The following is a 13,405-nucleotide window of genomic DNA, read 5'->3' as shown; positions in this document are numbered from 1 at the left end:
TAAACCTCCGCTCCACTCCAATTCAATGAGTTAGCAAGGACTTCGGTTTTGCTACTCTGACCGCTTCTAAGCTGCTCGCTTGGATTCCTCGCTACCCTCCGGGGTATCTCGCTCCTACAGAAGCTCCGAGTACCCGTTTCTCGGGAGCCTCTCGCTTCTATCTGCCCTTCGGGGTTCAACTACCTAACCTAAGCACACCCGCTCCTCGGGGGTCCTAGCTAATTTCTTTCAGGATCCCTCGGCACTCCTAAGTACTCGCTCCTCAAGGGCCTATCCTGCACCTCGGACCCCGGGTCCTTCTCTCCGTTCTACTATCAAGGAAGATACCAGCACTTGCCACTCTGAGTATCGCTACGCTCCAGCTCTCCTTATTCCGCCCTTCAGATTCTGGTTATCCCACACTGCGGAACACTACCCAACCTTGCTACATCCAGGTGAGACCATCATCTATATAGAATGTCTGAGCTTACTGTGATATCGCTGGCCTAAGTACTATCCCTTCCTTGAAGCAAGATTCAACTTACATCAGCAGTACAATAAAGCTTTCTTTCCTCAGTGTCTGCTTACTAGAGTCTAGCCTATCATTGTGGTTCCCCAGGGGGCCCCTCCCCGTGGGAGGAGTCATCGCCACTTCGACCAAAAGTCCACAATATGCCACAAACCCAACATTACAATGCAAATGTATCACCCAGTTGTTGGGGTAAAAGAGCATTAAGTATTAAACTTTCCCTTCCTTCTTAAAAAATATTTTTGAGTACATGTTCGAATAAATAATTTAAATAAAGATACTAAATTAGTGGTCAACCCATAATGGGAGGCCTTTGTTGCAGAACGAGCAAAGGCGTCCATGAGAACGCATTCCGAGACATGTGAAGGGAGTAGAATCTGTCCATCGTATGGTTCGATTCGGACGCAGAGGGCAAGGTCGGTTGACCTCAGCGCTAGAAGATTTTGCTCGCTACACATGTAGTCAGAGACCATTCGAGAGGATGGAAACATCTATGGAGAAGGTCTGCTAGTGCGTTCAGTAAGTCTGTTAGATAAGTGGCCCGGGGATGCATGGAGTGCAAGGGCCAAAGGCTAGAGCTGCTCAGCTTCCTAGCCGAGCAGCTAAGAGGTTGTGCTTGTGTGTTGGAATACCACATTGCCACTATGCTGTCTGTCTGTATGCACAAAGGTTGGTTGCAGAGTCAGTATTTAAGGCATAAAAGGCATAACGCATGGCTCAAAGCTCCAGGAGGTTGATGTGAAACTCTGTATGGAGTGGAATAGACTCATATTGGGTTGGGAAGATGTGGATTCGAACTCTTCAACCCTAAGTCAATGTGACCGTGAGCAGGACCAGCTGAGGATTTGGTTCTAGATCGGTAATATAGATCAGGGACGAAAGCAGTTGAACAGCTTAGATCCACTGATAATTGAAAATTCTATTGAATCTTACTCATAGCTAATCTGGGCATATGAGTAAAGTGAATAGTGAAAAAACCCCGTGGCCCATCAATGAAAGAATTGAGGGGCTGAGGTTATGTTGTATGTACGCAGAGATGTGTAGAAATTTGTCAGAATGTCTGCGTGGTTGTTGGACAGGACGTTCGTTGCGACTGTAGTGCCCAAAAATGTTCCATATGGGATTTATGGCAGTTAAACAGCAATCCCAGGTAGTAGAATTATAATGAGTCGTGGAGAAGATAGAGCTCTTTGCTTAGATTGACTGCTGTTAGGCAGATGTCCATGCAAGAAAAAGCTTGAATGATGTTTTACTTCATAGAGATCAAACGAACAAAAGGGAAAACAAATTTATAACTTACAGTAGGTTGCTCACTAATTTTTAAGGAAAAAATTTTTTGAATTTTTAATTTTTTATGTGCTTCATATATTTGTTACTTTGTATATTATTTTATCTGAGACAACTAATTGGTTGAAAAAAATTATATAATAAGAAAAAGTGAACTGCATCAGCAAGCCAGTCAGTGTCTCTCCTGAAGACTAGAGAGCGCTCGGTCTTCTCAATCACTTGCAGTCACTTTAGATGTACAGTCACTCTAACAGCATGTAAATCAACCAAATTTTTCAAAGATTTTTGTGTTAAGAGTTCAATACACGCCACTAGGCAATTAAATTTCCAAATGTGATGCAGACACCTTCCATGGGAATTGGACGGTTTACGAGTGCCTTAAACGCGGTTCAACTACAGCCGAAGTTTCGCTGGTGACAGCTTCATCAGGAGCCAAGATTAACACAATTAACACACTGGAGTTCCCCAACAATTCCGTCTCTTGCATAGAAACAATACAGCCTGTTGCTGTTATCTTCTGTACTTTGTCTTCACATAATTCTTTCTATTCTTTTCTCTCTCAGTCATTTCATAATCGGGACCCACAGGTCTCAAAGAGCTCCTGCAGCGATGCTAAATGCAGCGTGGAAAAAAAGAGACTGAAGGGAGACCCCTGTAGACACAGGGATCATGGCATGCTGGGCATGCTCAGTGCACTCAGTGTGCCAGTCAAAGCTTTTTAGAAACTTTGACAGAAAGTTTTCCGTGTTAGGGCTCCATCCACTGACGTCACCCATATGTGAGGACTATCATCCTGCTTATCCTGGAATAATAAAAGATACTAAACACCAGCAATAAGCTAAGTAAAATTCATGGTATTTTTTTCACCTGGGTATTTTGTTTAAAATTTTTAAAAAACTTCAAAGACGCGGTACATGACTTAACATCTGTGCTGATTGACAACTATTTGGGGCTCATTGCAGGTGAGAGACAGTAGATTACACTATGCAGCACACACTAATTTCTGATACCACTCCTTACAAATATAAAAAGTTTGTATTTATTGTGTTGCCACCTTTTTATTTTGTTTTCTGTATACATATATGAAGTGCGAGCTTACTGCAGTTTTCCAGTTTTTGAGCCTTAAAATTCACCATACACATAAAAAAAAGCTTAGAACCTATACAGCAAACTTGTCATACCATAACAGCACTAATTCTAAGGCCTCAAACAGTAACAACCCTACCTTAAGAAGAGGCAGCACTGTAAATATTACATCAGACCCTAAAACACCAACTGGAGAAATTACTTACCTGATACTTTCATTTTCTTTAGTGTAGACAGATGGGCTCAGGACCAATGGGTTATGTGCTCCCCTGCTAGCAGATGGACACGGAGTCAGGTTTCAAAGCTGACGTCACCCTAGATATACCCCTGCAGTGACCTCAGTCATTCAGTATTCTCTTCAAAAGCCATTGTGAACATACTACTGAAAAACTTGAATACAATTTAATAACTTGATTAAGAACTTGATTAAAAACTTGATTAAAACTGGTGATCATAACTGTACTCAGCCAAACAAAAGCGCTGAATCTCAGCAATATTCTAGATGCCCAGATCTAGGGAGGGTGATGGCTTACACATAACCTCTTTGGGATCGAGATTCATGTGAGATTCCTTGGCACTGTTCATGGGCAGCAGTGGGTGGGATGTTGAGTCCCTCTGTCTACACTAAGGAAAACAAAATTACCAGGTAAGTAATTTCTCCATTTCCTAGCATGTAGCCTGATGGACTCAGGACCAATGGGATGTTCAAAAGCTACTCCCGAACAGGGCAGGAGGCTGCCCATGGTTAATACCGGCCTTGCAAAGGCTGCGTCTTCTTGTGCTTGGACGTCCAGGCGATAGAACCTGGAGAAAGTATGCAAGGAAGACCACATCGCTGCTCGGCAGATGTCGACAGGAGACAGTAGCTTAGCTTCCACCTAGGATACTGCCTGGGTCCTAGTGGAATGAGCTTTAACCTGAAGGAGTAAATGCTTTCCTGCCTCTGCATAAGCTGCCATGTTCACTTCCTTGATCCCTTGACGACCTATGGTAGCTTGTGAAGCTGCTTCGCCTTGTTTCCTTCCACTGTGTAGAAAAAACAAGCAGTCTGTCTTGCGCACCGGTTCTGTACGTTCTAGATACTGTACTAACAGCCTATTGACTTTTAAGCGGCGTAGGAGGTGGTAGTCTTCCGAGTCCTTGCGTCTATCTAGGGACGGTAAGGAAATGGACTGGTTCAGGTGAAACTCCAAGACTACCTTTGACAAGAAGGGACTGTGCGAAGTTGCAACGTTCCTGGAGTCAACCAGAGGAACGGCTCCCAACATGACAGTGCCTGTACTTCAGAGATGCAATGAGCCAAGCATATCACCACCAAGAATACAGTCTTCAGCGTTGACAGGCGTAGAGACAGAGCGCACAGCGGCCGAAATGAAGGCCTTGCTAAGTCGTCAAATACTAGATTGATGTTCCATAGGGGGACCAGCCACTTTAAGGGTGGTCGGAGGTGTTTATCTCCTTTTAGGAAATAGGCCAAGTCCGGATGTGTCGACAGGTGGGCTCCATTCATCTCGCCTCAAACAGGAGAGAGCCGTCACCTGGACTTTCAAGGAATTGAGGGACAGTCCTTTGTGCAGGCTGTCCTATAAGAATTCCAGAATCATGGGGATCTTGGTCGCCCAAGGGGGCACCCTGCGTTCCTGGCACCGGGCCTCAAATATTCTCTAGAACCGCACGGATGCCAGGGACGTCGAGAACTTCCATGCACGGAGCAAGGTGGCGATTACAGCCGCCGAATATCCACACTTCACCAGTCGAGCCCTCACAAGGGCCAGACCATAAGACAAAACAGAGTTGGGTCCTTGTGAAGGATCAGACTTTGTTGGAGAAGGTCCCTGTGTGGGGGGAGACATAGGGGACTCTCCACCAGAAACCTCCACATGTCTGCATACCATGGGCGACTGGGCCAATCCGGGGCCACTAGAAGGACTAATCCTCTGTGGCTTTCAATCTTGCAAATGACCTTGCCCAGCAGAGGCCACAGAGGGAAGACATACAGTAAGTCCTCCTCTGGCCAGGTCTGGACAAGGGCATCGATCCCTTGGGAGCGCTGATCTCTTCTGCGACTGAAAAATCAGGGACCTTTGCATTGTGAGATGTGGCCAGTAGGTCGATGAATGGAAGGCCTCAGCAATCTACTGGGAGCTGGAAGGCTCTGATTGACAAAGCCCATTCCCCTGGATCCAGACTCTCCTTGCTGAGAAAGTCTGCTCTCACATTGTCTTTTCCCACAATGTGGGAGGCCGAGATCCTTTGTAGATTTAACTCCGCCCATTCCATAAGGGGGTCTATCTCCAGAGACACTTGGTAGCTTTTGGTCCCTTCCTGGCGATTGATGTAGGCTACCATTGTTGCATTGTCAGACATCACACGGACAGCTTGTCCCCAGAGCCCGTGGCTGAATTGCAGACATGCTAATCTGACAGCTTGGGCTTCCAGGCAGTTTATGTTCCAGCGCGCCTCTTTTTGTAGGTCCATCGTCCCTGGGTTGTCAATTCCTGAAAGGGGGCTCCCCACCCTTGGAGGCTCGCATCCGTCGTGAGGACTAGCCAGTTCGGTGGGGATAAGCTTACACCCTTGCTTAGATGCCCTTCCTGTAGCCACCACTGGAGCAGAGAACATACTTTCATCGGTAGGTGGTGGCGAATCGAGTAGTCTTGAGACAGTGGGTTCCAACGTGACAGCAGGGAGTGTTGGAGTGGCCGCATGTGTGCCCTTGCCCATGGTACTACCTTCAGGGTTGACGCCATCAAGCTGAGAACCTGGAGATAGCTCCACACCTGCATTTTGTTCGTCAACCGATGCACATCAGTTTCCTTATCCTCGAAGGAGGGAGGAAGACCTTGTCCTGCTTGGTGTTGAACCGGACTCCCAGGTACTCTAAGGACTGGGAGGGCTTGAGACTGCTCTTGTCCAAGTTCACGACCAATTGAGTTCCTGAAGCAGGGACATGGCCCTGCTGGTCACCTGGAGGCTCTCTTCCAATGACTTCGCCCGGATCAGCCAATCATCTAAGTAAAGGTGCACCAGGATCCCTTCTTTCCTCAGTGCCACCGCTATGACCACCATAATTTTGGAGAATGTTCTAGGGGCAGTTGCCAGGCCGAAGGGCAATGCCCAAAACTGATAATGGTGGCCCAGTACCGCAAAGCATAGGAAATGCTGGTGGTCTTGACGGATTGGGATATGAAGGTAGGCCTACGAGAGGTCCAGGGATGTTAAGAACTCTCCTGGTTTACGGCCATTATGACGGATCAAAGAATTTCCGTGCAGAAATGAATTACCCGCAGATGACGATTTGTGCTCTTGAGAACCAGGATGGGGCGAAATGAACCCTCCTTCTCGAGTACGATGAAATAGATGGAATAACACCCTGTATTTTCCTGGGGTTAGGTACCGGGATTATAGCCCTCAAACTGAGGAGCCTTAACATGGATTCCACTGCCAGTTTTTTGTGCTGGGAGTGGCAAGGTGATATCATGAACATGTCCCAAAGGATGCAGCGAAATTCTAGAGTGTATCTCTCATATGATGTCCAGTACCCATTTGTCAGACGTAATCTCGACCCACCTCTGATAGAAGAGGGATAGTCTGCCCCCTACCTCCTCGTCCCAAAGATAGGTCAGCCAAACTTCATTGGGAAGTTCAGGTCGAACCTGAGCCCGAACCAGTTCCTCTTTTTGGTTGTCGGCTCTGAAAGGATTGAGACCTTCCCGAGGGTAGAGATGTCTGAAATGAAAAGTTTCTTTAGGGCCGGAAACTCTGGGAGCCCCTGGCCCAACCCCTCATGGGCAAGGGGCGCTGTGACCTCTTTTTCTGATCTTCCGGTAGTCAAGGCACTGGAGATTCACACCCCCCCCCCCTTACTGGCTAGTTTTTCCAATTCTCTTCCGAATAGAATGGATCCCTTAAAGGGCATTTTTGTGAGGTTTGCCTTAGAGGTCGCGTCCGCTGCCCAATTTCGCAGCTATAGTTGTCTTCTGGCCGCCACCACTGAGACTACTCCTCTGGCCGAGGTACGCATTAGGTCAGAGCTTGCATCCGCTAGGAAGGCCACGGTGGACTCCATCGCCTTTCTGGGATGCACCCCTGAGCTGTCTCTATCAAGAGAAGCAGACACGAACAAACCACTAGGGCACAATAGGAAGTGATCTGCAGTGTCATTGAATAGCATCAAAGGCTTGCTTAAGTATGGACTCCAACCGCCTATCGTGTGCATCCTTCAAGGCTGCGCCTCCCTCTACTGGGATAGTTGTTCACTTCAAGACAGAAGGAAATGCAGGCACTCTTTGGCCGCCGGGTCCAGAGGGTACAAGGCCTCCAAGTCCTGACCTCCTTTAAAACTGGCTTCTGGGACGTCCCATTCCAGGTCAATCAACTCCTGGATGGCTTACAGCATCAAGAAATAGCAAAAGGCTTTCCATAGAAACACCAGGGGGGATTCCTCTTTGGTTCCAACATAGGGTCCGTGCCGAGAACTCCCAGAGTCTTCAGGGACTGGGAGACCAGGGCCGGCAATTCATCTCTGTGAAAACAAATGTAGCATAGTCTAGGTCTGGATGGATTTCCCTGTCCTCCAATGAGTCTGCATTCCCATCGTCATCCATGGTGTCTGGGTCCCTGTCAGAGATACCCGTGGTCAGGCAAGGCATGTCCCGAGACATGCTGATAGGGGGACTGGGAGGACAAGGCCTTTCCAGCTGGGGTTCAGACCGGGCAGGGGCAGCAGTTGACTGCACCTGAACAAAGGCTTGAAGGCCCTGAAAGAATTCCACCAAGAAAAGGTCGCCGGGCCCATATCTAGCCCAGGAGGAACTGGGGTAGGGGCCACTGAACTGCCCTCTCCCGGGGAGGACGCAGCCCTGGGATTACTCAGATCCAGGGTGCTACCAGATAAGGTCGTGTCTAACCCATCTTCCTACTGGGAGAGTCCAGCCCCCCCTGAGCTTTCTCACAGTGCTGACACAAGAAGGATTCTAGGTCAGACTGTGCAGCCCCAATATGGCAGGCAGCACAACGAGCGAGTCGCTTGTTCTTTGTTGCTGGAGCCATAGTTAACTGTAGCTTGTGCGTTCAGCCGGTTAGTGCCTGAGCTTGAGTGCGCACAAATCCGTCCCAACACGCGCAAATATAAGCATCCGGTTGTGCGCGAGTGTATGCATGTTCTTATGCGCATGGTTATGCGCACAGTTATGCACAGATGTGTGCATGCACTTATGCGCACGTTAGGCGCACAACAGGGCTGGCCCGCTCCGCGTGTACCGACAGTCAATGGGGGAAGATGGCGTCGCACCAAACTGACGATGTTCAGATTTTATTACCAATCACTGAATGATCTAGAATACTGGAACTCCTGTCTTCAATCCATAAACAACCTTCTAAAAGCACTTCTCCTGATCCTGAATAACAAGAAGACTGAGATCCTCCTCATCACCCAAGAAGGAAATTTCCCATTGTCTACCACACACCCTGCCAACCACCCAGGCTTTACCTCCCAAGTCAGAAACCTAGAAGTAATCATGGACAGCCAACTGAACTGCAAAAGTTTCATCAACACCACCACCAAGGACTGCTTTTTTAAACTTCAAGTCTTAAAACGTTTGAGACCCCTCCTCCACTTCCAGGACTTTCGAACAGTTCTCCAATCCATCATATTTTCAAAGTTAGACTTTTGCAACTCTCTACTCTTCGGCCTCCCAGCTAATACCATCAAACCATTACAGATGCTTCAAAACGCCTCAGCAAGGATTCTGACAAAGACCAACAAAAGAGACCACATAACACCCATCCTGCAGAACCTGCACTGGCTCCCAATCAAATACAGAATCTCTTACAAAATTCTAACGATCATCCATAAAGCCATCCACAATATCTCCCCCCTGGATCTTAAGTTCCCATTTCGACAGCACATGCCTTCCAGACCAGTGAGATCAGCGTACAGAAACACCCTGTTGGCCCACCCCATTAAATCCACATTAAGGAAGAGAGCCCTCTCCACGTTGGGACCTTTGCAATGGAACTCACTCCCTCCTGAGCTTAAAATAGAACAATGCCCAAACACCTTTAAGAAAAGATTAAAGACATGGCTGTTTGGTGAAGCCTTTGCCCAACTCGGATGACCATTCGGATTCAGATCAGGCAGCTTTGTTAGTTGAACTACATCACCAGCAAGCCGCTCTGAGGAGTGATATACCATCAAATGTTCTTCAGCTGTAATACTCTTACCAAGTTATCTAATTGTTTTTCCCCGTTTGTTTGGCTCCAAGTCTTGATCTCCCTGTTCAATGTAATGCATCCTTGTGCAAAGATTATTGTTTGAATGTAAATCGAGGTGATTTGTAACTTGTTACAAGAATATCGGTATATAAAAATGCCAAATAATAAATAAATAAATAAACTGTGCACAAGATGGTGCTGCCATGGCCTGCCACATAGAGTGCCACAGAGTCTGAAGTGGGGCCTAGCCCATCAGGGGGCCACTCAACCTGCTCGGAAACCCACTTCCCATGTCCTAACAGGATTGGGAACGTCACCAGTACGGCGCTGAGCAAGGAGACCAGAGGATTACCAAAGCCATTCCATGTCTCTGAATCAGAGGAGTTCTTCTTTACTTAACTGGGCTCAGCGCTTACCGGCTGAGTACAGAGACAGTCTCCAGCTGTGGGGAGAGGGGGCATAGGCAGTCACCGCCACAATTTGCTTCCTGCACCCGCTGCCTTTCATCTGCTTCAAAAGCAAAGTCAACGATGGGAACCGGCTACCTCGGAAATCGCCTCAAGAATTCTCAACTGGGGGAGGAACCATTAGGTATCACCGCAAGAGAGCAGGGCTTGATCTTTCTCCAATTTAAAGGTAAAATTTCCTCTTCTACAGAGTACTGTGCTCCCGATAGGGAAGGCACAATCCACATCTGCTAGGACATGGAGAGATACTGAATGGCTGAGGTCACTTCAGGGGTATATCTAGGGTGACGTCAGCTTTGAAACCTGACTCCATCTCCATCTGCTAGCAGGGGAGCCCATAACCCATTGGCCCTTGAGTCCATCTGGCTATAAGCTAGGAAAACACTTATTAGGAAAACAGAACAAGTCACACTGGTATAGATCCCTCCATAGAAACAACACACCAGCAGAATACCTCACTTTGGTCACACATGCAAAATTCAGATAGATTCTCACCAAACAGAATAAACAGACTATAAGATATAAATAGAAACAGGCAGACAAAACTGAAATTGAAACCACAACAAACCAGAATTTACAATGGAAAAACAGAAATATCGCCATTTGTCATAAAACAAACAATAAAATCAAGAAATATAAACATCAACCATACTAATAAAAAGAATATTTCAAACATCTGATGATTAGAAATAACATCCAATAACTAAAGACTCATATTAAAATTTTTAAAAATTTACCAAAGACCAATAAAATACATCAAAACAGTAGACATCAAATAACATCCAATAATTTAAACTAATAGGGATAAAAAATATACTCCGCTCTCCTTATTTGGAAACTTTTGCTTTCCAGTCACCCAGAAATTGTCCTGAATTGGAGGGGGAGGGTGCACAAAACTATCCTCTCTCTCTCTCATACACACTAACACATTAATTTTTTCTCTCCTACACATCCTCACACAAGCAGGCTCCCTCTCTCTCCCACACACCCACACAGGCAGGAAACCTCTCTCACACGCAAGCAGGCATCCTCTCTCACACACACTCACACAGTGAAGCAGGCTCCCTTTCTCTTTCACACACACACACAGGCAAGCACCCTCTCTCTCACACATTCAGCCAGGCACTCTCTCTTTCACACAAGCAGGCGGGCAGAAACCCTCTTTTTCACACAAGCAGGCAGCCAGGCACCCTCTCTCTGACACTTACACAAGCAGATAGGCAGGCTCCTTCTCCCTCCTACTCACACACATGCAAGAAGGCTCCCTGTCTCTCACACTCACATATGCACTCTCCCTCTCTCACATACACAAGACAAGCTCTTTCCCTCTCACATACACACGCATGAAGCCAGGCACCCTCCCTCTCACACACACGCACGCAGGCAGTCACTCTCCCACACAAATACACACGCAACCAGGCACCCTCTCTCTCTCACACCGCAGCCACGCACCCTTCTGTCACACCACTGCAGCCACGTACCCTTCTGTCACAAACACAGATGCAGGCAGGTGCCTTTTCTTTCACACTCACACACAAAGGCATGCACCATCTCTCATATGCAGGCAGGCTCTCTCTCTCTCACTTACACAGCCAGGTACCTTCTCTGTCACACTCACATGCAGGTAGGCACTCTCACACACACATGCAGACTCCCTCTCCCTTATACTCACATACACGCAAGCAGACTCCCTATCCCTTATAATCACACACACGCATGCAATCTCCCTCTCTCTCACACTCACAGACACTCAGGCAAGCTACTTCTCACACACAGCTCCCTCTCACACACACATTCAGGCAAGCTCCCTCTCACACACACACCCCTCAGGCATGCAAGCAGGCTCTCTCTCTCACTCATACCCAGGTAGGCCTCTCCCTCTGCTTTCTTCAGCTGCTAACAGCATGGGATCCATCAGTGGCTCCTTGGGGCCTGTCAATCTTCTTTTGCCAGTCACAGACAGCATGGGATCGGTTAGCAGTTCCTCCAAGGACTCTCCATTTTCTGCTACATTGAGGAAGGCAGACAGAAGCCCCATCCTCTGCTCTTCCTCGTTTGCCGGCCCAGAAAGTATATTCAAAACTCGCAGGGCTGTCATTTCCTCTATGCTAATCTCCTTTATTGCAAGGACATGCCAACCCCAAAAGTTTTTAATACATTCGCAGGGCTGGCAAACGAGAGCAGAGGTGGAATAGCTTTCAAGTCTCCTGTGGGTGGTGGGCAGGCTGATATGTGACATGCGAGAGCATGAGAAAAGTATGCGCTACCAAACCGCACACGCATGCACCTTAGAGGTAAACATCTGTACTTGACACTGGAATGAAAAGCCATTTTGGGGGGGGTGGCACTTGCCATTCTCTAACAATGCCTATGGTGGGAAGGCAAAAGCATATGTAAAGCTCACCAAACAAGCAGCAGCTGATGCCTGCAAATTTTCTGAAAACCAGGCTGACCGCACCGATATACCCTACAAACAAAAAAATGCATGTACCTTTTTAATGTACAAACTATGATAAGACTCTCAGTTACACAACACAGTACCTCAACAGAAAATTGAAATACTTTTTGAGTATGTGTCAATGTTGTTCTAATGTTATTCCAATATGTAGTCTTGCTAAGATTTTCATCCTATTTCAAAATGTACATTTCAATTTTCTTCTGAATTAGTAAGAAAAATGTTATATTATCTTTGCTCTACTACTACTTATTTCTACCTACCGTGCTACTAGACATACACAGATCTAAATTTAGGAAAATACCTTGTTAAGTTTTCCAAAAGTACAACACATACTAGATTAACTCATTGTGAGTAGTTCTGTAAACACATTTTTGAAATCTAGTAGCTGATGCTTCTGCTTTAATCTGAAATCTACTGATAGCTCACACTACATACAGTGGCTTGCAAAGTATTCGATCCCCTAAAAAGTCATTAGATGTTTGCGAATTACAAATGACGCTTATGCAGATTGTTCCAGACTGTATGTTTACTGCAAAACCAGAATGCTCTTAAGTAAATTTTCAAAGTCACAACTCATTATTACTCTGCATGTTTAGTAAAATAAAATTAAAAAAATGAAAAATGCTGCTTGCATAAGTATTCAACCCCTTTAGACTAGTATTTGGTAGAACACCCTTTTGCTACAATAACAGCTTTCAGTCTTTTGGGGTAAGTTTCTACCAGCTTTGCACACTGTTTGGGAGTGATTTTTGCCCATTCTTCCTGGCAGATTTGGTTGGATGACTCTTATGGACTGCAGACTTGGTTGGATGACGCTTATGGACTGCAATTTCAAATAGTGCTACAGATTCTGACTGGATCGAGATCTAAACTTTGACTTGGTCATTGTAGAACATTCATCTTTTTTGTTGTTCAACCACTCCTGTATTGCTTTGGCCTTGTGCTTGAGTCTTGCTGAAAGGTGAACTTTCTTCCAGTTTTTAGTTTTTTAGCAGACTGAAGCAGGTTGTCTTGCAGTATCTCCTTGTATGTTGCATCATTGATCCCCAGCCTCCAGTTTTAACATATGCCCAGACCCCCGCTGAGGAAAAGCATTCGCACAACATAATGCTGCCACCTTAAATCTTTACAGTTGGGATATTGCTTGCTCAGGAATGGTCAGTGTTAGGTTTGCGCCACACACAGTGTTTTGAATTTTGGCCAAAGAGCTCCAGTTTTGACTCATCTAACCATAAAACTTTCTCCACATTTTAGGCTGGATCACTCTGATGCTTTCCTGGCAAACTCTACAAATGCTTGATGTGGGGTTTCTTCAGTAATGGCTTCTTTCTAGCCATCCTCCCATGTAGGCCAGTTGTATGTAGAGCTCACAATATGATTGAC

The 13,405-nt window shown here is 46.4% G+C and overlaps 1 protein-coding gene across 1 annotated transcript in view; it reads right to left on the bottom strand.

The window, feature by feature from the left end:
• TMEM67 (transmembrane protein 67) overlaps positions 1–13,405 on the bottom strand; it is a 624,701-nt gene that overhangs the window by 527,081 nt on the left and 84,215 nt on the right. Inside the window, 1 exon segment of the mRNA XM_029591688.1 lies at positions 11,969–12,031. Coding sequence (XP_029447548.1) covers positions 11,969–12,031 — 63 coding nt within the window.

Source organism: Rhinatrema bivittatum, chromosome 2 (genome assembly GCF_901001135.1).
Source record: "Rhinatrema bivittatum chromosome 2, aRhiBiv1.1, whole genome shotgun sequence".
In the NCBI taxonomy this organism is placed as follows: Eukaryota; Metazoa; Chordata; class Amphibia; order Gymnophiona; family Rhinatrematidae; genus Rhinatrema; species Rhinatrema bivittatum.
The sequence above is the reverse complement of the archived record's forward strand: the minus strand, read 5'-3'. Positions and strand labels throughout refer to the sequence as shown.